Consider the following 23,549-nt stretch of genomic DNA (forward strand, 5'->3'; position numbering starts at 1 on the left):
CTGATGGATGCCGATTTTCATGGGACGACAGGCTGGTGCTATCGCGCTCTATTGCTGGTTGGTCGGCTTGGACGCGTACTCAGCGATAAGCGCCGTGAGCGCATCGTACGTGTAGAGGGAGGAGCTGTGGCCGTCGCTCCATGTGACCGCAAAAGCATAGTTGCCCTAAAACATGGCACAGTCAGCACAACGCTAATAAAAACGGAGAAAGCTACGCTCGCGTCAAACCTTCCGCTCGACTGCTGTGGGGTGGATGTCATCGGGAATGGTAGCCGGGTCCAAGAGCTATCATACAGAACAGGTCAGACCAACCGAACATATACAAGGGATGAAACCACTGACAGTACCTGATCTCCAGTGAACTCATCGATGCATTGCGCGCACCGGCACCTGAATGAGTCCAACAAATGAGCGTCAGTGAAAAATGCAGGAGTTGTGTACGATATCACTGACCGTGCTCGGAGATCGGCCGCGTGGAGTACAGCTTCCTTCGCCTCATTCAAACTGTACAGGCGAAGGACAATACCGCGGCTCTTGTCGAAAAGCAGCTCAGGCGCTAGACGAACGTTGTGTTTTAGTACCACTAGCTCCTTCGCAACCTAGCAGCGGCAAGTTGTTGTGAGTCGACGAACACACTATCAAGTTTACCGGGGAAATCGCGTACTGTAGATGCCAGTGAGTCGTAGGTCTTCTCTTGTTCCGGTGATAGTCCAGACAGAACGAACGGACTGCAGCACAGACAGAGATTGGTCAGTACTTCTGGCACGATTCTAATCGTTGTTGTCGCTATTACGCACCGTCCAGAGTCGCCAGATGCGCTAAACTGCTGCGAGATTGGCAGTTTGAAGACGTTTTTCATGTTGTACTTGTCCACGAGTTCCTGAGTGTGTCCTGGGCCTATTTCGTGGAGTTTGATCATCAGCGGGTCCGTCAAAATTTCTCACAGCTAGTTAACACTTAAAAAACTACTCACCAAACGGGTAGTGTCGCTCCCCATGAGAGCAGTCGAAGTACGACATGTTCTCTACAACAGCAGCAGTTTTCACCTGCATATCCCAACAGCATTGTTAGTAAGCATGTTTACCCAGCGCAGCCAACAGAGCTGTATAAGTATCGCACCTTCAGGTCTTCAAACATTGCGATGCCTTTCTCAACATCTACGAAGCTGTGTGCATTCGACACGATGTTAGCGCAGTCCAATGCGTGCCCCCGATGCAACGAAGAGGTCATTTGTACCTGAGTCTCTGCGGAGTCGTCACGACAACTGCAGCAGAAATTGCCATTTGCTGCGACAGTGAAATCTGAACATCTCCCGTTCCAGGTGGCATATCCACAACCAAATAGTCAAGGTCGCCCCATTCCGTGCCGAGGACAAGCTGGTCGATGAGCTTGGAGACCATAGCACCCCGCATCACTGCAGCTCCGACCCCTGCTCAACAAATACGGAACCAAATAAATTGAGTACCCGGCATTTAACATCGACAGCAAGGATAAGAGCTTACCTCCAGCACCGGGGGCAGCGCGCTGGTTCACAAAGCCGAACGACATGCACTTGACGCCTTCGTAGTCCACGGGCTCGACAAAATTCTTGACTTTGCTCGACTGCCGGATCGTGCGGTCTTGGGGCGAGATCATCGTGGGCAAGCTTGGGCCGTAAATGTCCGCGTCCAGAATGCCTACTCGAGCCCCCCGCTTGGCCAGACTGCGAATCAAACAGTGAATAACCCACCAACTCTTCTCTCCACCTTCCGTTGAACCCACCTGAACGCGAGATTCACAGCCACCGTGGACTTGCCCACGCCGCCCTTGCAGCTGGACACTGCGATGATGTCCGACACATGAGCGAGCGACGAGAAGCGGCCGGCGCGCGCATTCCGCGGCCGTGCCTTGGATACCTCAAAGTGCGTGGACTTGACCCACTCCAGGCCCTTCACAGCAGCCTCTGCGTCCTTTTGCCACTGCAAACAGCCAATACAACCGCATGAGGAGGAGCAGAACGAGGGGCGGAGAGCGCTGCGACGTCTCGCACCTGCTGCGCCAAGTCCATGAGCGCGGGCGACGGCGTCTCAATCTTGCACGCCACTTGCCCTTCGTCGGGCGTGACGCGCAGGTCCTGCCATTAGCGCAACGTAAGAGGTCATTCGGTGTGTCATTCGCGCGTCAACCGCCTGCTAACGCACCTTGACGCGGCCCAGAGACACGATGCCGCCCAGTCCCAGGCCGTCCGAGACGCCACGCAGCTTCTCCAGCACCTGCGTCTCCAGCTGTGCCGCTTGACGTGTCGATAGCGCGCGCACTGAGCGGCGCGCCACCAGCGCCGAGCGAAGAGCTCCCGACCGCAGCATTGTCGACTGACGGGCGATGATGCCAATAGGTCTGGATATATGTGTATTACGGTACTTTAATTCGGGGTGGACCACGTATAATATACCTATCATTCTCGAAGCGACGCGAAGCGAGATGGCTACCTTTTCAGAGGAGTCTTCATGGGCATGGAGGTGCGTGGATGGAGTAGAGCCGTAGAGGAGGTAGGTTGAGTTTGATCGATGTGTTGTGTTGGGCAGGATGAGGCGGAGGTGGAGGCGCTGCTGAAGCAGATAGCGCTGGCCAAGCAGAAGGAGCTGCGCCTGCGAGTCGAGAAGAAGCGGATCCGGGACGAATTGGGCCAACTGCAAACGGTAGGCTGCTGTGCTGGAACAATGGCCTGATGCTAGTTGGACTGATTAATGTGGGCGCTGTATGAGGACAGGGAACGCTTTGGTCACGTGAAGAACAGACACAGAAGCATCTACTGGAGGTGAGACGAGCGAAGGAGCAGCTGGAGGCCCAGAAAAAAGTAGAGGAGGAGAAACTCGCAAAGCTCAGTGATAGTCTGAAGGAGCAAGTACGGTGAATGAGTGGGAGGAAATGTTGCAATATCCGGGCGATAATGTATGATTCGGTGTGTACACTAGGAACTGAAGTTTCGCAAGGGTATCCAAGCCAAATCCAGTCCATTCCAGCAAGCGGCAGCATCTGTAGTCGCTACCGCACCAAAAGTACCCGAAAACTCGAGCCAGAACGAGAATGCAAGGACATTGGGCCAGACGAAGGGTGCGATTCCCGACAGGCGAACAGCTCAAGCAACAACAGCTCCGCCATCTCCACCAGGTTTTTACTGCAATTCTTTCACATGTCTGGTATGATAGTAGCACGCCTCTGAAAGTGCGTTGTGTGATTGCAGCTCGGTCTACCGATGGTATCCGTGCCCTAGTTAGCAACCAAGAAGCGAGTACACAAGAACTGGACGAGTTGCAGCGCCTCATTCGGAATATTAATTGTGATGAGCAGCAAAAACGGGTTGAGCGGCTGCAGGCTGAACTGGACAAGGCAAGCTCGCGTCGTCGAGAGGTTGACTTTGACATGACGTCAGCGGGGGTGGTCGATCGTAGCAGTATTGCATCGGACGACTCCTCCAGATCTCCCGAACATGAGCATTCGGGAATCAGACTTTCACGATCTCCACCAGGTTAGGACCATATTCGTTTGTGCAGATCTACATCTTCACCAGCTAATCAATTATCTGATGTGTTAGGCTCACAAACACAGGGCAACAGGCAAATTGCAGCAGCCAGAAAAGCTGCAAAGAAGTCCATTCACCTTAAGCCTTTGAAAGGACATCTTTCAGGCGCAAAAGTATCACCTGACAACATCACCGATCCGGAAGAGAACGTTCCAGTGCCGACGACACAACCTCCAGCAATCCCTACTGCACAAAACCCAGTATATTCTCCGCAGTTCGTTGTGCCGGGTTATTATCAGAGCTACCCCGCGCCCATCGTCCCTTATCCGATGCTTGCGCCTCCTATTACCCCAGTCAACCCGTACGGGGTCAGCTTTCCATCGCCATATTTCTCTGGCTGTTCATACCCAGCCACACAGCCATGGGCTCCATCGGGCGCTGCATATCCCTACCAAATTGGAGTCGTTCCTTCGCCTGAGCAATCACTAAAGCCTGCTTTTCGTCATCAAGAGGAAAAAATTCATCGATTGGAGCGGGAACTGGAAATGCAGCGAATTGCCAACGAGCAGCAAGCTGAGGAAAAGGAATTTGCTCAACTGCAGGGACGTTTACAGGAACTACAAGTAAGTTGCTGCCCCAAACCTCCGCATTTTGCTCTGACGCGTACTAATCGACGTCAAAGTAGTCCAAGATCTCGACACTCACTGTTCCGGAAAACCCTCTTGTAACTTCAATCCATGAAAGTGACGACGACAAAGGCGATTCCACTCTCAAAAGTCTGAAGGTGCGTTATTCTTGTATTCCAGACAGCGTTGGTATGCTCACGTAAATGTACCATGTATGCAGAGACAGCATCTTGAGAGCCTGGCTAAGGTCCGAAACGAACGAGACCTTCTCGAGGAGCAGGAAAAGGTAAGTCGTGGATGATGAATCAGGTTTGACCTCGTCTTCAATCCTAACACGTTGTACCTTAGCTGGAAGAGTTGAAGGAAAGTATTCAGCGACGAAGGGAGGAGAAAAAGCGCGAGCTTGATCACGAAGACTGGGTCACCAAGCAAAAGAGAGAGCTGGTTGCCCTTCGACTACAGCGTGCAATTCAGCACGAAGATATGAGGTCTGATGAACCGCCTGCAGATTATCAGGGGGGATCCCCAGAACCGTACAAACCCGATAATGGGTTTGTACTGTTTTGGGACTATGTTGCTGGTGTGCCTGCTGCTGGAAATGATATCCAGGTGAGATGTATCCCATGCTACATCGTGACCTACTTTGCTGACATGACGTGGCCTATTTATTCAGATCACCTATGCTGTGTATGAGGGAAAGATGATCCGCACACCATTCAAGGTTGTTTCTGCAAAAGAGACCAACACAATTGGCCCCCAACAAAAGCTATGCATGCTTCTCTCCTCTCGCCAGGTTAAGAAGTTGCCCGCGGCCTCAGACGTACGTGCTATCATAGAGGTACGAACACACTAGCGACGGCTTTATTGTCACGGAAACTTATTCGTTTCTGAGCTGTGTTGAAGGTAGCTACTGTCTCACAAAGCGGTGCAGGTGGTCCGCGGATTCCAACGAGTTTAGGCTGGACGGCATTTGACATCTTTAAGCTGCCGAGTGAGGGAGAATTGACCTTAGCGTGCGGATACTTCAAGCTTCCTGTGAAGCAGTCTACGATGCCGGACCCGTCAAAAACTCTTGTCCTGCCACCAACGATAGGTGACTGTGGTGAAATGAGGATACACATGCGATTAGTACAAGGTGGGCGCGCAGATGAAGCTTCCCGATTGCCGGTAAACCCAGAGTTGCATGCAGGTACAAACACAATCACCGCCTTCCTTGCAAAAAGTCTAACGCTATCAACTGTGTGTGGTTTTCGCAGCACGGTATCAATTACCAGACGCGAGCAAGACCTCCCTACCCAGACCACAGTCAAAAGGTAATATGTCTCGTCGACCTTCGCTCCAAGGCAGGAGGAGCCCCAACGATAACTCTGCTCCCACTAAGCCTCTTGATGATCGGAAGACAATCTCTTCGCCCTCATCGGTTGAACCATTTTCCGATTCTCCTCAGAAACAGGATTTTCTGGACGTCGACCGCTTGCGATTGCTTTCATCAACGTCTTCGCGACCACCTAGCAACCGTCCACGCTCGGATATCTCAACTACTGGCGAGAGACCGCGGTTGCCTCCTTTCCGCGAGGATAGCGCCGCGGAGACAGATGAACCGTGGATCCGCGTCGACAAAACTCTTGAGCTGCAAAGGCGTCTGCTGACTGGGAGCCCGTTCCAACCAGGTGATGGTTTCAATGTGTATATTGATGGTGGCCGAGGGTTCCCAGATTGTGTCACCATTTCCAAAGTGACAATCGCAGCTCTTCACGCTGACCGGACACAAGTTGTCGTTGAAAATGGAAGCGCGTTTGCTTCTGCAGTGTCGGACGCCTTTGACCCAACATTCGATGCGGTGCGTATTTCGCGAAATGTGTTTCTTGCAGGAATGAACTCATCCGTTGTTGCTTCTGAATGGCGCCAGTATGTGGAGTATCGTCAAAGCAGTTTTAACCCGACGCTGACGCTGATCATTCGAGTTGATACCGTCGAGTTGGTTTCAAAGCGCCCGGTGATTTTGGGCTACTCTGTCTTCCCAGTGTTTTTGGATGTCGAGACTCGTGATCAACCGAACCGCCCAAGCATTCCTCAGTTCATTTTGAACGAGGGAGGGTTTCAGCTGCCACTGCATGCGCAAATTCAACCTCCCGACGCAAGCCAGCCACTGAGTGCGAAGTCGTGCGAGGAATTCCCTCGGATACCTTGCGCTACCGTGCTGCTGCGGATCGTACGAGCAAAGCTGGTAAGGTTGTTCTCAATACTTGGATTGCTATGACACTATGGGTCTAACTAAGTGCAATATCAACAGTCAGGAGACGGACTAGCGTTGCTTGCGCGCAAGGATTTCCCACCGCATGAGTGGGAAGCAAAGGGGTTGATAGTACCCGCGCCACAGTATTTCGACCATTTCTATGATTCTCTGCGTTGCGTCCCTTCCGGGATCGAAGAGAAGATTTATTCGACGAGGGTGGGTATCACGCTGATTTCCTAGTTGGTCTGCTTCAATTGACTCTTGAACTGGTACTCTACCTGTAGCACAAGCGCCGCAGACCAAAAACGGTAGCTCTGTGTTTCCAACAGATGTCACTCAGCACCAGTGAAGCACGTGATATGCTCAAGGTTTGTAGTTGTCCTACTTCTGTGAAAGGATTGCTGTCGGCATTTAACTTTGACTTATGGTGTACTAGACCAAGCCGCCGAATTACCTTGATCTCACGTCAGCTCTCCGCTATGAGCCTGCAATCGGGTTTCGAGTTGCAGTGGATGCTTTAAGCAACGTCAAAGCAAAGGGGGCGCCGTTCTTCAAAGTTCTCTTCTCAGTGTATCCACCTGGATCATTCTATCAAGCGATTCGCCTAACCGGAGACGTCTATTTCACCACGACAATGGACTGGACGAGCGCCCAGACATCTCCCGAGTTTACGGATGGATACATGGTGCGTAGTGTGAATCTTTTTGAAGTGTTTTGCATTGTGATTCGAGCTGCACTTCTGTAGACCTTGCGGGATTCGGCTAGCGACCCACTTCTCGCAGTGCTCTTCGATGTCCGAAGCGTGGCGCGACACCCGAAAACCGGTGCGATCACGTCGCAGCAGTACGGATGGACATTCCTCCCTGTGCTCGCCAATTCCCGTTCAGTTGGCACCTGCTCCATCCAGCTCCCGCTTTTCCAGGGAGAAGTCAATTTGGTACGTTGGCAATATGTTGGAGTTTGTCGATCATTGCTAATCTGTAAATGCAGGGCGTATTGAAAGCAGCAGTCGGTGGACTGAGTACTCTGGTGGACGACATTGGGAGCGGTAAGGTGAAGCAGTTGGTACCAGTAGCTGAGGAGGGTGCATCGGTCTTTGTGCGACTTCAAGATCCTCAGCCCCCCCACTTGGTTTCTCAACCGATCGTAAGTGCATCTGATGTTGATTTGACCTTGAAACGCTTGTCTGACTTGCTCACTGCCTCGCCAGGTAAGCGCGAGTCTCTCGAAGATGATTCCATCTCGATTAAGCGCGAAGTATGCCAATGACAAAGTCAAAGTTGCAGCTTTAAAGAAGAAGAACCCCCTCAGCAAACTTCTGCCGGCGAACGTCCCCGACCAGCAATTTGAGAAGGAGACAAACCAGGCTTTTGCCCAGGTAGGTTACTACTACTACTCCACCTTCCAGGACTGATTTCTCATCACTGCCTCGCTTGCCTCGACAGGAAATGGGCATTCACCACCTGCTCTTCTAAAGCTGGCGACTTTAGTCACCGAACGGGAAGCGTCGGGAGGCTCTTCAACACTGAAAATGCCGACCGTGGATCGCTCCGACCTGAGCAAGAAGTTGAAGAGGTCCAAGCCTCGCTCTCGCCTCCGTCTGCCTAATCTCCGCCTGCGCGCTAAAAAGGCGCCGCTACAGCTCGAAGACTTTGACGATGTGCGCTACAAGATGGAAATCGTGCGGCTGGGGGACGACGCCAACGACGCTGCCGAAGACCGAATCGCGCTGCTGGAGTCATTTTTGTTAGCTCTGATCTGCGTTATGCTGCTCGGAGGCTGCGTGGCTGTGGGGTTCGCCATTCATGTGATTGAATACTCGCGCGAAGTGCTGAGCTGGTTGCTGCCAATGCTGTTGCTGCCCCTGCTGTGGCTCGCTGCGCTTTTCGTGTGGGAACGCCGGGTTATTGCCATGCAGAGCAAGATCGCAACGCGGTAGCTGTAGTCTCGCTAGCGTTATCTAGTGTTCGGGATTCAGGGCGTAGTTCCGAACCAAATGTGCATATAATACATGTACTTGTAAGCGGTGGGTGGCCATTCTGCAAGATGCGTGTAGTTTCCGTCATACACCCTGATATTGACAAAACATGAACAAAAAGAGTCATAAAAATACCTCTCAGTTCATACACCTTTTGGGTCGCAGTTCCAGCCATGGCGGTGATCACCTTCACGCCGCTGTACGGCGTCCACTCGAGCGCGCCCTGCTGCGCGTACCTGCTGGAGGTGGACGAGGTGTGCATCCTGCTGGACTGCGGCTGGACGGACGAGTACGACGTGGAGCTGCTCAAGCCGCTGCAGCGCGTGGTGGACCGCGTGGACCTCGTGCTCGTGTCGCACTTGGACCTGGCGCACATGGGGGCGCTACCCTACGCCATGGGCAAGCTGGGACTCAACGCACCCGTCTACGGCACGCTGCCGGTGCACCGCATGGGACAAATCGCGCTGTACGACGCGTTCCAGGCCAAGACGAAGCACGAGAGCGACTTTTCGCTCTTCTCGCTGGACGACGTGGACCTCGTGTTCGAGCGCTTCAAGCAGCTCAAATACTCGGAGAAACTCACGCTCACGAGCAGCGGAGAGGGGATCGTCATCACGCCCCATGTGGCGGGCCATTTGATTGGCGGCGCGCTGTGGCGGATCATGAAGGAGACGGTGGGCACAGAAGCTTGGGGGTGACACGTTGTGGCTGTCTGACTGATGGCGTGTATTTGGTGGTGCAGGACGATATCATTTACGCGGTGGACTACAACCACCGCTCAGAGCACGTGCTGCAGAAAACCATCTTGGACTCGTTCACGTGAGTGGGGACGGTGGCGAACTAGAGGAGTCTCTTCACTGACGGTTGTGTTGGTTGCAGACGTCCGACGCTGCTCATTACAGACTCGATGAATCTTCATGCAGAGCAGCCCAAGCTGAAAGACCGTGATAGCAAGGTTGGGGGTGGTTTGTCTGATTGAGGTCTGTGGGGCTCCCACTGATGCAAAATTGTTCATCGTGCGCAGATCATGATGGAGATCTTGAAGACAGTTCGGAAGGGAGGAAACGTGTTGATCCCAACCGACAGTTCTGGCCGCGTGCTCGAGCTGATGCGGGTGCTGGATCAGTACTGGATCCAGAACAAGTAAGCGATGGACCCTGCATGAAGATTGTGGTTAGCAAACTAAATTTTGTCCCTGTCCTATCACAGGTTGCGCGACCCGATTGCACTGCTCCACGATATGAGCTACTACACGCCGAAGGCCGCACAAGCAATGCTGGAGTGGTGCAATGACCGTATCGCGAAGAACTTCGATGTGGGTCGTCAGAACCCATTCCAATTCTCGTACGTACTTGCTGACAGCACAATGTGCATGGCAAGCGTACCTGACTTTTGTTGCTGTATGATAGACACATTCATCTGGTTCACACGTTGGAGGAGTTGGATGCGCTTCCCAGCCCAAAGGTGCGTCTAGACTGAGCTTGCGCATTGTCCAAGAGGGATTAGAGCTGATCTTGATCATGCATGCTACATGCAGGTTGTTTTGGCTACGTCACCGAGCCTAGAATGCGGTTTCTCGAAGGAAATCTTCATTCGCTGGGCCCCTGACCCCCGAAACAGCATCATCTTCACTTCGACCACCCCGGAGACGTCATTTGCATCTCGTGTGCTGGCGCTTTCGAAGGACCCGTCTGTTGCAAAGACGATTACGTGCACAGTGACGAAAAAGGTTTTCTTGGAGGGAGCAGAGCTTGCGCTTCACGAAGTGAAAGAGCGGAAACGACTTCGAACGGAGGCTGAAAACAAGGCGAAGGAAATTGAGGAAGCGGCAATGGAAGATATGATGATGGGAATCGAAGACTTCGAATCCGAGTCAGAGGAAGAGGAAACGACACAACAAGAAGGTGCGCTTATGTGATGCCTGAAACGCGGTTCATTTATGCATATCTGGTCGATTAACATTGTTTTACCTGTGCAGTTCAACTTCGAGGCACATTCAAGGTTGGGTTGGGGCAGTTCGCATCGGTCCGGTATCCGATGTTCTTTGCCGTGGAGCCTAAAATCGAGTGGGATGAATACGGAGAGGTACGCAGGTCTTTACGATAGTATCCACTACTTCATTTATCATCGCTGGCTAACGCGTTGGGTTTACTGCATTTTTGTCGTCACAGATCATCAACCCTGATGACTTCAAGGATGCTACGCTGTTGGCGAACCGCCAAGCTCGCCGCAACATCATCGAAGATGCCGACGGTGATGAAGACATGGAAAAAGCTGATCAAGACGCTGCTGTCGAGACTCGTCCGACCAAGACAGTCACCAACGAAGTTGCTGTCAACGTAAGACCTTTGTGATGCTGTCGGTTTGGTTTCTGTGTACTAACTCATTCCTTTAATTGCTGTGTAGATTGCTGCTCGTATCACGCAAGTGGACTTTGACGGTATTGCAGATGGACGAGCGATCCGAAACTGTTTGGGCAACGTCAAGCCCCGTAAGCTCATCCTGGTCCACGGCACGGAGACGACGACGAACGAGTTGAAGCAGTTTGTGGAGTCGTCCATCCCGATGTGCGAGGCTGTGTTCACCCCGAATGTGATGGAGTGTATCGATATCGAATCCGACACGAACGTGTACAAGTTATCGGTGAAAGAGTCACTGTACACGTCTGCAGTGTTCCGGAAGGTGCGTCGGCGATGTTCTTACTTGATGCAGATTTTTCAGCTACTGACTCGGTCTGTTCGTGTCTGCAGGTTGGCGGCCATGAAGTCGCGTATGTTACTGGCCAGCTTGCGCTGTCGGAGAATAGCTCGGTGCCAGTGCTGCAGCCTCTGAACGAGAACGGTGGACTGACGACGCACGAGCCGATTCTGCTGAGCGATGGCAAGATGAAGCTGGACGTGATGAAGCAGGTGCTGGGCAAGGCCGGCTTCCAGGCCAAGTTCCGTGGCGGAATGCTGGTGTGCAACGACGGTGTGGTGCTCAAGCGCGCGATGAACAACGAGATCGTGATGGAAGGCACGTTGTCCAGGAACTACTACCGCATCCGAACGCTGCTGTACGAGCAGTTCACGCTGGTGTAGTCGCAATCTAAAACACAATGTGCAAAAGCCGATGCCATTAATTTCTGTAACTTGATCTTTGTATGGTGCACCGACGTCGTGTTGCCAAATCTGTTTGAATACCTTTGATTTTGAATATAACTCTTAATTCGATATGGCTACGCCGTTGACATCCACTGTTCTTGCTGTTCATTAAACCTTCTATAATCAATAATAACTGCTCCATCGCCGACCTCTGTTCACACGTGCGGCTTGTGTGGCCCAGCACATTTCGAGGTTTGCAAGGATGTTGGCGCTCCAGCGGCACGCGGCGCGCTCCGGCGCTCAGCAGGTGGCTCGCTTCTCCGCGGCTGCGACACAGGAGGCAGCTTCGAACGTGCTGCAGTTGCAGGTGGCCGTGCGCGAGGGCGAAGGCTCGCGTGCGTCTCGGCGTCTGCGCAAGCAGGGCTTCCTGCCTGGCGTGCTCTACGGCGAGGGCGAGGACGGCTCGGACGAGCGCGTGCTGGTGTCGCTCGAGACGCGCACGTTCGAGCGCGTGCACCGCAAGCTCTGGACGTCCGTGGAGAACCAGGTATTCCAGGTGCAGGTAGGGGACCAGACGCCCGTCAAGGCCTACATGCGCGACGTGCAGCTGGACCCCGTGACGGACGCGCCTGTGGCCGTCAACTTCCTGCGCTTTAAGCCTGGACGCAGCGTGTCCATCCCCATCACGTACCTGAATGAGGAAGGCAGCCCCGGTCTCAAGCGCGGCGGCTTCATCAACCACATCCACCACTCGCTCGAGTGCTGCATCTTCACGGACGAGATCCCCACGACGCTGCAGATCGACGTCAACGGACTGCACGTGGGGGACAAGGTGTACCTCGAGTCCATCAAATTCCCGGATGGAGTGGTGCCTAACATCCCTGAAGGGTCGTTGGTCGCCAAGATTGCAGGCCGTCGTGGTCTCATCCCGCGCGTGGAGGCCGTGGCCGAGGAAGTGGTGGAGGACAAGGACGACGACGAGGAGGAGGAGGAGTTCGACGACTGGAACGACATTTTCTAGACGGTTGCAGAGGCAGAAGACGGCGCTGGCTGTTGGCCGTGTCGTGTTAGGAAGAAGCCCCTTCAGCAGGTAAATAGAGCTCCCGGTTTTCCATTCTCTGCTGCGGCGTTGGAGTGTGGATTTGGTGCATTCATTAGCGCTGTCTACTCGTTTGCCTCTTCAGCAGCTCTGGGCTTGAAGAAGGACGCGCTATCAGGTAGCGTCCTTTTGTCCTTCTCCTGATCCTTCTTGGCCGCAGGAGCGTCTGCTCTCGACGGCCTCACGTCTGGGAAGTCTTCACGCAGCCAATCCAGCGACGCGGTGGTCTGGATCGTGCGCGTCACGTCCGACGCCTTGAGCTGGCGCTTGTTGCGGTACAGCGCCTGCTCGTAGCTTTTGGTGCCTAGGAACTGGGCGAACAGCTCCGACGCCTTGGAGATGGCCAAGAGCGCGTCCCTCGAGACTTTGCCCACGTCCGGATCGCACTGCACCATCTTCCGCACCCTCCCAAGCGGATAGATGCAGGCATTGGAGTCCTTCTGTTCGACGCTGGGCTCGTCGTTCACCTGCGGGTTGTCCAGTAGCTCCTGCTCGTAGCGCGCCTTGTCCTTGGCCGCAATCTGCACGTACACCTCCTTCTGCTCGGGCGTGAGCGCCTTCCACTGCGCGCTGATAACCTTCTGGATTTGGCCGATGCGCACGCCCGGGTTCTCGTCCATCACCTGTCTGCGCCGCTCATTGCAGAAGTGCATGTACGAGCTCAACGGCCTCTTCACGGGCGCCATGCTCTTCTTCACGGGCTCTTCACGGGCTTTGTCGTGCGAGGATGCAGTCATTTCGGTACACAACGTGGTTTTTGGAGCGACCTTCGGACGACAAGGCGACAGGTACAGACGTTTAGAGGATCACAGTACTACACACAAAAGTGTTCACCCCGGTCACTGTTCTCCGCCACAGCTGAATTGACGATGGGCGGCAGCAGCAGCAAAGGCGTCGAGGCGTCGGGCGACAAGCGGCAGGCAGCGCCCGACGCCATGTCTGTGAAGGACGAAGTGCTGGGCCTGGTGCTGGACGGACTCATGCTCTACACCATGTATCAGACGTCCAAGTACCTGTACAAGGCACGCTCCAGTACTTGCAGCCGTGTCATTCCTCTGTATGAGCTCACTGCTGTTGTGTGTTGCTGCAGCAATTGAAGCCCATGATGGACGACTGGAGCAAGGGCCAGGACAGTCAGAACAAGTTGCAGAACCGACTGCAGCGCACGGGCCGCCGCGTGTTCAACACCAACTACTTCGAGAACGTCATCGCTGGCGATATCGTGGACCCGCAGGACATCGACGTGGCGTTCGATGACATCGGCGGCCTGGAGCGCCAGAAGCGCGACATCTACGACCTTGTGGTGCTGCCGCTCAAGAGCCCCGAGTTCTTTGCGTCTCGCGGCAAGCTGCTGTCCGTCCCGAAGGGCATTTTGCTCTACGGCAAGCCGGGCACGGGCAAGACGATGCTGGCCAAGGCCATCGCCAGGGAGTCCGGCGCCTTCTTCATCGACCTCAAGATCAGTACCATCATGAGCAAGTGGTTCGGCGAGTCGCAGAAACTCGTGAGGGCCGCCTTCTCGCTAGCGCGGAAACTCGCGCCTTGCATCATTTTCATTGACGAGGTGGACTCGTTCATGGGGAAGCGAGGCGGCGTGTCGGACCCGACGTTCTCCTCGATGAAAACGGTGCACGTTATTTGCAACGACTCGCGAGGTAGGATAGGTCGAAAGCTGACTTGTATGCCATGGACTTTGTGTGGCTGTAGGAATTCCTGGCGCTGTGGGACGGCTTCACTGAAATGAGCAACGAGGGCGATGGCGGATTTGGAGTCATTGTCATGGGCGCGACAAACCGTCCGGGAGACGTGGACCAAGCCTTCCTCCGCCGCATGCCACGCACGTTTGAGATTGGGCTGCCCAACAGACCGCAGCGTGAAAAGATTCTCCGACTGCAGCTCAAGACGGAGCGGGTGGACGACCATTTCGATTTTGCCCAGCTCGCCAGTGACACCATGTACTATAGCGGCAGCGATTTGAAAGAGTTGTGTCGCGCTGCGCTGATGATTCCGCTGCGAGAGCACATCGACAATTGCCGCGCAGCAGCAGAGAAGGCTGCGAAGAACCAGCCGGCCGAAAGCGACAAGCCCCAGATTTACGATGAGTCTGCGGCGCCCGTGCCCCCTGCGATGCGCCCTCTGTCGATGGCTGATTTTGACGAGGCAAGAACCATGGTGCAGCCAACAGGTGCCACAGCGTATGCGTACGAAAACTCGCAGGAGGAAGAGAAGCCCGCCCGGCCAGCGTCCGGTCCGGGAATGTCCATCGACCCGGATATGTTCGCGGCGATCATGGCTGCGGGATTGCAAAATTTGATGCAGCAGAACCGCAACGTCGCACCCAATTTCGAGTAGTTTTCGTTGGAAGAGAGGTGCCGACCATGTTTTAGATGAATAAACGCTTCCTGAGAACGAGTTCCTCCTCTTGCGGTTCCACTTGGGCAATTCCGAGCATTCCCGTTGACGAAGGGTGATAAATGCGAATCGGTTCGCTGCTGGAAAGCGTGTAGCGGTTGTGCCCCACAAACTCGACATCACTTGAAGCGATTGCAACCGTACCGCCATGGAGCCAATGCTGCGCACTCTGTTGTGGTAACTCCACGAAAGGGAGATGCTGCAGCATGCTCTCAATCGATTGAAGTGGGGACTCGCCTCCCTGTTGTCATCAGAAATAACAAAGACCGTGTCAAAAGCCACGACTCACCGTCAGAGAATAGACGCAGGAGTGCGTACCGCTACTTTGGCTCGGATTTCGTCGAAGTCAAGGCTGTCGTCAATGGTGAAGGCCCCACTTCGAGTTCTCTCCAGCGCAGTAAGCGTTCCACCCACACAAAATTCTCCAGCAGGGTTCCGCAAACTGCAGGTCGAATCCACGTGCTCCGGAGGCACAACCAACGCCTCTCCGCATTCACGCGCGATCGACCGGATGTACGTGCCTCCTCCGCAGACAACGTGGATGTCCATCTGCCGCAAATGTGATCAGCACATTCGATTAGTCTCCCATTGCACAGCAGCGACAAAGCTGCACCCCACCTCTGGGAACCCCCCACTCGTGAACTTGTCAACGTCAATACTCTCAATGAAGACTCTTCTCGACTTCACATCAAAGTCCTGCGTACACCAGCATCACTCGTCAGCTTCTCCACACTAGGTCACTTCCACCCCCCTAGCAGCACTTGCCTTCTTCTCTCTTGCCAGCTTGTAGAGCCTCACGCCGTCCTTCTTGATGGCGCTCACTCGTGGTGGCACCTGGTCGATCTCTCCGATGAATCTGCAGTCAAAGCGTCAACCCTTTGCCCTTCCAGCAGCAGTTCCAGCCTTTAAGTCACCTCTTCAGCGTCAAGTGCGCTGTCGACTCGTCCACCCACGGTGCCGGTCGCTGCGTCAGGATTTCGCCCGTGACGTCGTCCGAGTCGGTGGTGACGCCCAGGCGGATCGTGCCCCGGTACTCCTTCCCGCTCGTCAGGTACTGCAGGAAGCGCGTGGCTCGGCCCACCGCCAGCGTGAGCACCCCCGTGGCCATCGGGTCCAGTGTCCCACCGTGTCCCACCTGCCGCGTGTCGAACACCCGGCGTGCCAGCCCCACGCAGCGGTGCGACGTCAACCCGGCGGGCTTCAGCACGTTCAGGAAGCCACTCGGCGGCATTTGAGGTTCTCGTCACAAAAGCGGGGCTTCGTCACAAAAACGAAGTCATGGACACGTTCCTGCAGTTGGGCGGGGACTCGACGCTCGTGTACGACGACGACCTGGACTTGGAGACGCAGATCCAGCGCCACATCGCGGAGACGAGCCAGGCCGAGGCGCTGTTCGGCGAGCAGCTCTACCGCCCAGTACAAGAGGAGGAAGAAGACGACGAGCAGTTCCCAGCCGCCGAGTCGGACGAGCTGGAGCGGCAGCGCTATCTGCAGCGCGTTCTGAGCATCCAGAAGGGGATGTACGAGGCGGACAGCGAAGTGCAGCAGCGGATCGACGCCATGAAGCGTATTCTGGAGCTCAACGACCCCATGGAGCAGATGTCCGAGTACCTGGCGTTCAAACAGGAGGCCCGCAGAGAGGAGGACGTGGACATTGTGGGAGACCTACTGCACTGCGCCAACCGCATGACGTGCGAGGAAGACAGTGAGGTTGCCATGCTGGGAGCTTTCTTCTTCCAGTGTGACAGACAGAGACCGAGGCCCCGAGGGATGACAGCCATGCTGCCGGTTGTGGCGGCCATGATGGAGGCCTCCAATGGGATGGACCACGCGCCGTTCTAGCGAGGAGGAGGCAGAGCATTTCTATTGTTGGGTCTATTGGGGCGCTACGACCCCCACTCGAAGAAATCACACTGGCTTCCCTGCGGGTTCGGACACTTGTAGAAGGTCCGGCCCTGGTTCACGCCGTTCCTGCATGTGAGCAAGACACCGGGCAAGCCGCACTCGCAAAGTGGGTTACCTCCCCCCGCACCGCTCCCAACCGGCGGCATCGACGATGATGGTGGTCGTTGTGACTCCATCTCGTCCTTCCACTCGAAGTAGCCGCAGCTCTCTGATCCCTGGAAGCTGCAGGAATAAAACTCGCGGTTCTGGTTCGGACCTGCCTTTCTTGTTTTGCGTAAGGCGCACGGCGCATCATGACCGGAGCACCTCGGTGCATCGCCCGACGCGCTCGCGCCTCTCGCAGTAGTCGGTACCATTGTGACCCCAGACGTCTCCGCCGTAACCTCATCCTTCCACTGGAAGTACCCGCAACTGTTGTCGGTCTGGCTGCGTCGGCACGTGTAAAACTGCCTTCCTTTGTTGGGTCCTTCCTTCCTGACTGTCCTCTCGGCGCAAGGTTCATCGTGTCCTGGACATTTGACGACAGGACCATTGCTAGGGCCCGCGTCACCTACCCAAGCGAAGAAGTCGCACTGCTCGCCTTGGGGCAGCGGACACACGTAGAACATCCGCCCTTTGTTAGGACCGTCGCGACTCACTTCTCGCTCTACGCAGGACAGACTGTGATCGTCGCACCGAGGTACGTCTGAGCTCATGATAGGAGCAGGCGGTGGTCGGGTCTGTTGTCCCTGCGGAGTTTCTTCGTGCCGTGTTGGTGTTTGTTGGCACTTCCTCCGTCGATCTTGACCTGCATCAGCATCACTTGCAGCCGCCGATCTAGAATCACGAGATCTCACCTCTTCGCGAGGTGGCGGACGATGTTCTCTGTCTACTGGGGTGTGTAGCCTTGCATCCACCCGAGGTGGAAAGCGAGGCTGTGCACTTTCGTTGGCTGGCTGTCCGAATTGCTCCGAAAAGGTCTGGTCCAGCACACTTGCGCTCCGAGTAACTTCCAGAAAAATGCTCTTCATCTGGGGGCAACAAAAACAAACAGTGAAAACAATCGTCAGCTACCAAACACCCTGGAAAGTTGAGCTCGGCCGGGTATACCTGATCCATGCACGATTGTACTACTTGTTGAACATCTTTCTGCCCCAATGAAATAGCTTTACAGTCATTCTCCATCTAGACCACGGACAACAGAAACAAGATGAGTACGTGATAGGGTAGTCTGTGCACTGCCCAACGTACCGCTGCACGAAGAACGGGTTTCGCCAACTCCAGGCCCATGTGCTCGTACGACAAAACCAGCGCCAACCCGAGAGTCGTAGGTTTGAACTGGGTGTCGTTGTTTACCTTGATAGAATACTCTCGCTTCAGAATTGTCTTAATGTGCTCGGCGATGGTGGCGTCAGTGCCAATACCATTTGAATCCATCTTTGAGATCAAATCCGCTTCCGATAAAAGAGGTGGCGGATTTGTCTCGCCAGAGAGCATTACCACTGTCGATGGACGGAATACATCACCACGCTGATAAACGGGGATTGCGGACGCATTCCATTTCTCATACTTGTAGATATCCAAGTAGTTTCGCTCCTCCACCATCAGGCCCGAAGCCGTGAAGCTCTCACCCAGAATCTTCATCACAACACTCGTCTGGCTACCCTTGGCGTCTCGACTGCAGCACGCTAGGAAATGGAGAGCGACAAATTCGTACACCTTCTTCTCGTTCGGATCTCGAAGCGTATTCACGTCGATGCTCTTGGTAGGATGAATCGGAGGGTGTGCTTGGTCATCGGAGTTTCCGTGGCGAGGAGCTTCGTATTTCCCACCGTCAAGAAGCTGCCGTGTCACGTAGTTTCCCCACTGTTGATGGGTTTCATGCAGTCGAACTAAGCTCATGAGGTCCGTGCCTTCTTTGAACTTGCTGGTCTCCGTACGCGGATAGCTAATAAAACCCTTATTGTACAAACTTTCTGCTGCTTTCATGGTCATCTCTGACGAGATCCGCAGCCAGCGCGATGCTCGCTTTTGCAGCTCCACCGTTGTAAGCGGCAAGGGTTTTCGCTTCCACGAAGGTCGCTTATCCACAGACTCTATCGTTGCTGTTTGACTCTCCACCAAGCACTCATAGATGCACAAGCACGCCATGCGGTCGAAGAGATGCCCTCGCTTCCACTTGAACGTAGTTGTGGGTGCATCTGGCTGATCATTTTGCTGGTGCGTGACACTGATGTCGTGAAACGCCTCTCGCTCAAAATTCTGAATCTTGAGAAATCGTTCCACCACGAAGCCCAGTGTAGGGAACTGGCAAGGTCCGTAGCTGATGACACTGTTTTCCTGTTTAATCGCCGGGAACTTGCTCTGGATGCGCATCGTCTGAAACCGCGTGAACGCTGCGCCAATGCGCAGATCGATCTCCGAGCGCGCGTCCACGGCCAGCGAGAGCTTCTCGTTGGGCTCCGCGAGATTCTGCACTGCGTGGACGATATCACGCGGGATCAGCGCTGAAAACCGTGCACGGAACACACGCAGTCTCCTGTTGGACTTCTCGCAGATGGCCTTGACCTCGTACGCGATGTTTTCGCCCTCTCGGTCACAGTCCAACCACAGCACCAGCCACTAGCAGCGACAAAAGTTGATGAGCCAGCAGCACCCAAGGCTGCACTTGAGTGGGGTATTGCAACGCACCTGACTTTGCCTCGCCTCCTCGAGTAGCGTCTTCTCGATCTTCTTCTGTGTTTCGTCCCCGCGTATCCGCTTGGTGACAGGAGCTGTGAAGAGCTCCACGGGGTCACACGAGTGCCAACTTCGGACGCTTGCGTCGAAGTCCAGTTCCATGATGTGCCCCGTGACAGACGTTACGACCATTTGAACCTGCTGTCCTCGGATCTCGTACGGGAACTCGAAGAGCGCATTGTACTTGGAGAAGCCGGCGCGCTGTCACAGACACACATACTGAGCGTTAGGGAGAGAGGCAGGGGGCGCGGACGGACGTGTGCACAACACACACGCTGCGAGCGGCCTGACGACAGGATGTTAGCGATCTCCTTGGCCACCGACGGCTTCTCGGCCACGTTGAACACCTTCATCCGCATCGATATTGAATATTGTTTTATTTTTTTAAATAAAAAGGTTTAATATTAAAATAAAGTACCGCGCCAAATGGAGAATTTTTCTTGCCTCAGGTGGAGACAGGATATTTCCTCCTTCTTCAAATGGATATCCCATTCTACGAGCCAACTCAAGACGCTGGCGGAGCAGCTCGACGCGGTTGGCGCTCCGGTCAGCGAGGACGACTTGGTGATCACGCTTCTGGGCAGTCTGAGCGAGTCGTACCAGTTCCTGATCACGGCGTTGGAGTCGAGAGCCGACTCGCTGTCGTGGGAACTCGTGACATCTCGGCTGCTGCATGAGGACATGAAGCGCAAGGAACAAGGTGGCGGCGGCGTCGACGGAGCCGCGCACGGCCAAGGTCAAGCGTTCATGACGAGAGACAACAAGCGCAAGGGCCGACCGGTGAAGAAGACCGGTGCGTGCCACAACTGCGGCAAACAAGGACATTGGATCGCGGAGTGTCCCTCGCGGGTCCAGAACGACGCTGAGCGATATCGGTCGCAGCGTGCGAACGTCGCGCAGGACGAAGAAGATTCTGGCGACTACCTTTTCTCGGTTGGTCGTACGAGCAGTACCGCCAAGCCGAGTGACATGTGGCTGATCGACTCGGGTGCGACGCAGCACATGACGAGTTCCAACAAGTACATGAGGAACTACAAGACGATGGCTCCGGTGGACGTGCATCTCGCGGACGACGGTGTGGTTCAGGCGGTGGGGACCGGCGACATTGTCATGTCGATGAAGATGCCGCGCGGCATGAAGAAGGGTGTGCTCACGAATGTGTGGCATATCCCGAAGCTGTCGCGCAACCTGTTTTCGGTCGGCCGCTTCACCAAGGACGTCGGGCCAGTGACCTTCGAGAGCGACGGGTGCTTCGCGGACAAGAAGGGTCTCAAGTGGCAGCTCGGCGCTCGTGAGGGCAAAGGGCTGTTCAAGCTGTGCATGACTCCGATGATGCCTGACGAGGCCAATGCGGCAAGTTCGAAGGATCGCCAAGGGGACACCACGTCGTACCTCTGGCACCTCCGACTTGGTCACATTGGCCATGGCGGTCTAGACGCCATCGTCAAGAAGAGCTACGGTGTTGTGTCGTGTAGGAACACGCAGAAAATCTCACTACCGAACGGTATGAGTCCCACCAACAACACACGCTTCCCTCGCGAAAGGTCAGCGAACGTTGGATCAACACCTGAAGACCAGGAACGATCCCTTACACCGGGTTGGTTGTAAGCGCCTCTGTATACCAAGGTTGAGTTCGGTCAACCTTAAAACCTGCACTACTAGCCACGAGCGAGGGCTAGGATGCAATATTGCGCTTTCGCGCGAACCCCCGCAGTCCCTCAGAAGTAAGGGTACCGGCAGTCACGCCTAATACGGGTTTGCCGAGGGTAACCTCGGCGGGTAGTGGAATACACTTGGGAACACTCGGGTTCCACCAATATATAGGGACCGACACTCCTTGTCGCCCCTAACTCTCGGCCACTCCTATCTCTTGGACTGACCAGCAACAAACTCTCGGTTCAATGTACCTCAAGCTCGCTGACAGGCATCCCACGCAGCCGAGCGTATCCAGACCCTAAGACAAGCTAGCTAGACTTACCGAAGACGGACTTGACCCTTGGTGGCTTGTGGGGAAGACTGCTGATTTATTTCTCTTATCCTACAGCTCTGGGAGCCTCTGTAGGTCATCATTTGGCTAGTCCTATATCTCTATACAAATATCAAGTGTACACAGATCTCTGTGGGAAATCGTATAGCCGGCTCTACACAGCCGAGGGTACGACACGAAATGGGTACAAACGAGGCTTTTAACCTCGGCCGGGGTTTTATTAGACCCAGCCGAGACCTCGGTCACTATTGTTCCTAGGTCACTATAGCGCGGGAAATGAGACCCGCCAATCAAGACGCTCTGTCGCCGTTCACTGAAAGGTGCAACGTCAGCCAAACCGTGACAGTTCGGCACCAAAACCCAACGCCACAACTGCCCCCGCCTCGACGCAAGCTTCCGCAAGTAGTGCGCGTCGCGGCGCCTCTTGATCGCGCTCTGATGGCTCGCCGCTCGCCGTTGCTCAACCGAGCTACGGCCGCCGCCCTTCATGCCCTTGATGCATCCGGAGAGGTTCGTTTCCTGCTTCTCTTTTCTTCTTCATCCTCCTTGAACCTTGCCTGACCTCTCGGTGCTTGTATCCATCGTAATCCACGTTCACAGGATGCTAGCGGCACTCCATCCGCTGCTTCTGGCTCCGCCGGAGCTTCGGTGACCGTTCCTCGGTCGCCGGCTGCCACGCCTATGGGTGCGGGTGAGGGTGCAGAGGGTTCGTCCCCACCCACGCCTCCGTCATCGCCGGGGTCTTCCCCGGTGTTGGCGTACCTCCTTGGCGCCACTCCGACGGTTGTTTCGACACCGCCGGGGTCGCCGGCGACCCACAGCGTCTCGGTTGGGTGTCAAACTGACCCCACCGACGGTGGTCTGCCCCGTAGTGCTCAAGCCGAGCCTTCGGAACCCTCGTCCATCGAGCGGCAGCTATTGCAGCTGGGTCACTTGGTCGTCGGCGTTGCGCGCCAGCGTCCACGACGCGTCGACTCTGTCCTGGACAGCCGGCTGGAGAGCGCCACAGATCTCGGTGAGATTCTGTCGGCTGCTGTTGCACCTGCTCGGCTCTCGCTCGCCGAGTCCGAGGAGATCATCTCTCTGCGGGATGAGATCGCTCGGCTGCAGGCCCAGTGCGCCGACTCAGAGGATCGGTTGCACGCAGAGGTGCAACAACGTGAGAAGATCGAGGTGTTCTGCACCCAGGCGACGAGCGACAGCAACCAGGCCATGGATGCCTTGCGTCAGCTCCGCCAAGATCACGTGGCTCTCACCCGGCACCACAACGCTGCGAATGCTGCTCTCGGCCACCACGCCGACATCGTGGCAGGCTTGTCGGCTCGCGCCAAGGCTGCCGAGACTTCGGCGGCGGCTGCTCAGCGACTGATCCGGAAGGATCGGGAGCGATTTAAAGCTGGCCTCGTCGCCTACACGGCGCAGCTGGCCAAGCTTCGGAGCGACCTCGCTGCGGCTGCTCAAGCCTCTGCGGGTGCGGTTCCGGCTCAGCTGCAGGCTCTGCAAGAGGAAAATGCGAGCCTGAAGCGAGCCAACTCCGTCTTGCGCCGTCACTCGGCCGCCCACGACTTGGACGTGGACACTTTGGTCCTTGCCTCTGCTGGTAAGTCTTCGATCTCCACTTGTTCGGTCGTCTCTCATCCTCTAACTCTTCATGTTTCCTCTGTCAGGTATCACCTCAGTGGACATCGACTGGGAGTTGCTCGGGCTGTCGCCTCCGAGCATTTGTTCCAAGCGCAGCCGGAGTTCGTCCTCCGAGAGTTCGGAGGACAGCCCCGATGCTGCCATGGATTCTGGCGACGAGACCAAGGCTCCAGCCGAGGTGTCTGCCGGCGCCGGGGATGACAGCGATGAGTCGGATGACTTGCCGCTCATCCCCTCGGTCTCCAGGCGTCGGCGTGACCAGCGCAAGCGTCTCCGACAGCGCAGCTCTTCTCCGAGCTCGCTGTCGAAGTCGGCTCTTCCTGCTGGCAAGCGGTTGGGCCGACCGTCGGTCGACCTTCGAG

General features: G+C 55.4%; 10 protein-coding genes across 10 annotated transcripts; 6 read left to right on the top strand and 4 right to left on the bottom strand.

The window, feature by feature from the left end:
* Nucleotides 1-48: 48 nt before the first annotated feature.
* KRP23_14685 (Fe-S cluster assembly factor, chloroplastic) lies at nt 49-2,345 on the bottom strand (the record flags this gene model as incomplete). The annotated part of the gene is made up of 13 exons (XM_067885535.1): nt 49-165; nt 229-285; nt 348-390; nt 454-599; nt 665-728; nt 798-897; nt 974-1,046; nt 1,120-1,165; nt 1,237-1,429; nt 1,503-1,702; nt 1,762-1,958; nt 2,030-2,113; nt 2,181-2,345. 13 exons carry the CDS (start codon nt 2,343-2,345, stop codon nt 49-51), a joined length of 1,485 nt encoding a protein of 494 aa, XP_067737194.1.
* Nucleotides 2,346-2,486: 141 nt separating this feature from the next.
* KRP23_14686 (uncharacterized protein) lies at nt 2,487-7,839 on the top strand (the record flags this gene model as incomplete). Its single annotated transcript, XM_067885536.1, has 20 exons — nt 2,487-2,498; nt 2,565-2,678; nt 2,750-2,884; nt 2,955-3,150; nt 3,224-3,508; nt 3,575-4,125; nt 4,188-4,286; nt 4,349-4,414; nt 4,477-4,737; nt 4,802-4,966; nt 5,032-5,317; nt 5,385-5,968; nt 6,038-6,355; nt 6,422-6,580; nt 6,649-6,732; nt 6,801-7,049; nt 7,110-7,301; nt 7,355-7,510; nt 7,575-7,742; nt 7,810-7,839. 20 exons carry the CDS (start codon nt 2,487-2,489, stop codon nt 7,837-7,839), a joined length of 4,110 nt encoding a protein of 1,369 aa, XP_067737195.1.
* Nucleotides 7,840-7,895: 56 nt separating this feature from the next.
* Nucleotides 7,896-8,303, top strand: KRP23_14687 (uncharacterized protein; the record flags this gene model as incomplete). Its single annotated transcript, XM_067885537.1, has 1 exon — nt 7,896-8,303. The coding sequence occupies one exon, from the start codon at nt 7,896-7,898 to the stop codon at nt 8,301-8,303; it is 408 nt and encodes a 135-aa protein (XP_067737196.1).
* Nucleotides 8,304-8,515: 212 nt separating this feature from the next.
* On the top strand, nt 8,516-11,422 carry KRP23_14688 (Cleavage and polyadenylation specificity factor subunit 2; the record flags this gene model as incomplete). The annotated part of the gene is made up of 11 exons (XM_067885538.1): nt 8,516-9,016; nt 9,085-9,161; nt 9,222-9,297; nt 9,367-9,485; nt 9,552-9,686; nt 9,752-9,806; nt 9,880-10,246; nt 10,321-10,427; nt 10,514-10,681; nt 10,749-11,024; nt 11,093-11,422. The coding sequence occupies 11 exons, from the start codon at nt 8,516-8,518 to the stop codon at nt 11,420-11,422; spliced, it is 2,211 nt and encodes a 736-aa protein (XP_067737197.1).
* A 265-nt stretch (nt 11,423-11,687) lies between these two features.
* Nucleotides 11,688-12,446, top strand: KRP23_14689 (50S ribosomal protein L25; the record flags this gene model as incomplete). Its single annotated transcript, XM_067885539.1, has 1 exon — nt 11,688-12,446. The coding sequence occupies one exon, from the start codon at nt 11,688-11,690 to the stop codon at nt 12,444-12,446; it is 759 nt and encodes a 252-aa protein (XP_067737198.1).
* Nucleotides 12,447-12,589: 143 nt separating this feature from the next.
* KRP23_14690 (Non-histone chromosomal protein 6) lies at nt 12,590-13,261 on the bottom strand (the record flags this gene model as incomplete). Its single annotated transcript, XM_067885540.1, has 1 exon — nt 12,590-13,261. The coding sequence occupies one exon, from the start codon at nt 13,259-13,261 to the stop codon at nt 12,590-12,592; it is 672 nt and encodes a 223-aa protein (XP_067737199.1).
* A 132-nt stretch (nt 13,262-13,393) lies between these two features.
* KRP23_14691 (Outer mitochondrial transmembrane helix translocase) lies at nt 13,394-14,876 on the top strand (the record flags this gene model as incomplete). Its single annotated transcript, XM_067885541.1, has 3 exons — nt 13,394-13,546; nt 13,615-14,151; nt 14,232-14,876. The coding sequence occupies 3 exons, from the start codon at nt 13,394-13,396 to the stop codon at nt 14,874-14,876; spliced, it is 1,335 nt and encodes a 444-aa protein (XP_067737200.1).
* Nucleotides 14,877-14,907: 31 nt separating this feature from the next.
* KRP23_14692 (tRNA pseudouridine synthase B) lies at nt 14,908-16,167 on the bottom strand (the record flags this gene model as incomplete). Its single annotated transcript, XM_067885542.1, has 5 exons — nt 14,908-15,177; nt 15,255-15,485; nt 15,555-15,632; nt 15,702-15,792; nt 15,851-16,167. 5 exons carry the CDS (start codon nt 16,165-16,167, stop codon nt 14,908-14,910), a joined length of 987 nt encoding a protein of 328 aa, XP_067737201.1.
* A 47-nt stretch (nt 16,168-16,214) lies between these two features.
* On the top strand, nt 16,215-16,778 carry KRP23_14693 (uncharacterized protein; the record flags this gene model as incomplete). The annotated part of the gene is made up of 1 exon (XM_067885544.1): nt 16,215-16,778. One exon carries the CDS (start codon nt 16,215-16,217, stop codon nt 16,776-16,778), a length of 564 nt encoding a protein of 187 aa, XP_067737202.1.
* Nucleotides 16,779-16,822: 44 nt separating this feature from the next.
* On the bottom strand, nt 16,823-19,918 carry KRP23_14694 (DNA topoisomerase 3-alpha; the record flags this gene model as incomplete). Its single annotated transcript, XM_067885545.1, has 5 exons — nt 16,823-17,851; nt 17,931-18,005; nt 18,072-19,442; nt 19,512-19,760; nt 19,832-19,918. The coding sequence occupies 5 exons, from the start codon at nt 19,916-19,918 to the stop codon at nt 16,823-16,825; spliced, it is 2,811 nt and encodes a 936-aa protein (XP_067737203.1).
* Between the last annotated feature and the right edge of the window lie 3,631 nt (nt 19,919-23,549).

Source organism: Phytophthora ramorum (genome assembly GCF_020800215.1).
Source record: "Phytophthora ramorum isolate Pr-102 chromosome Unknown Phyram_PR-102_s0022, whole genome shotgun sequence".
Taxonomy (NCBI): Eukaryota; Oomycota; class Peronosporomycetes; order Peronosporales; family Peronosporaceae; genus Phytophthora; species Phytophthora ramorum.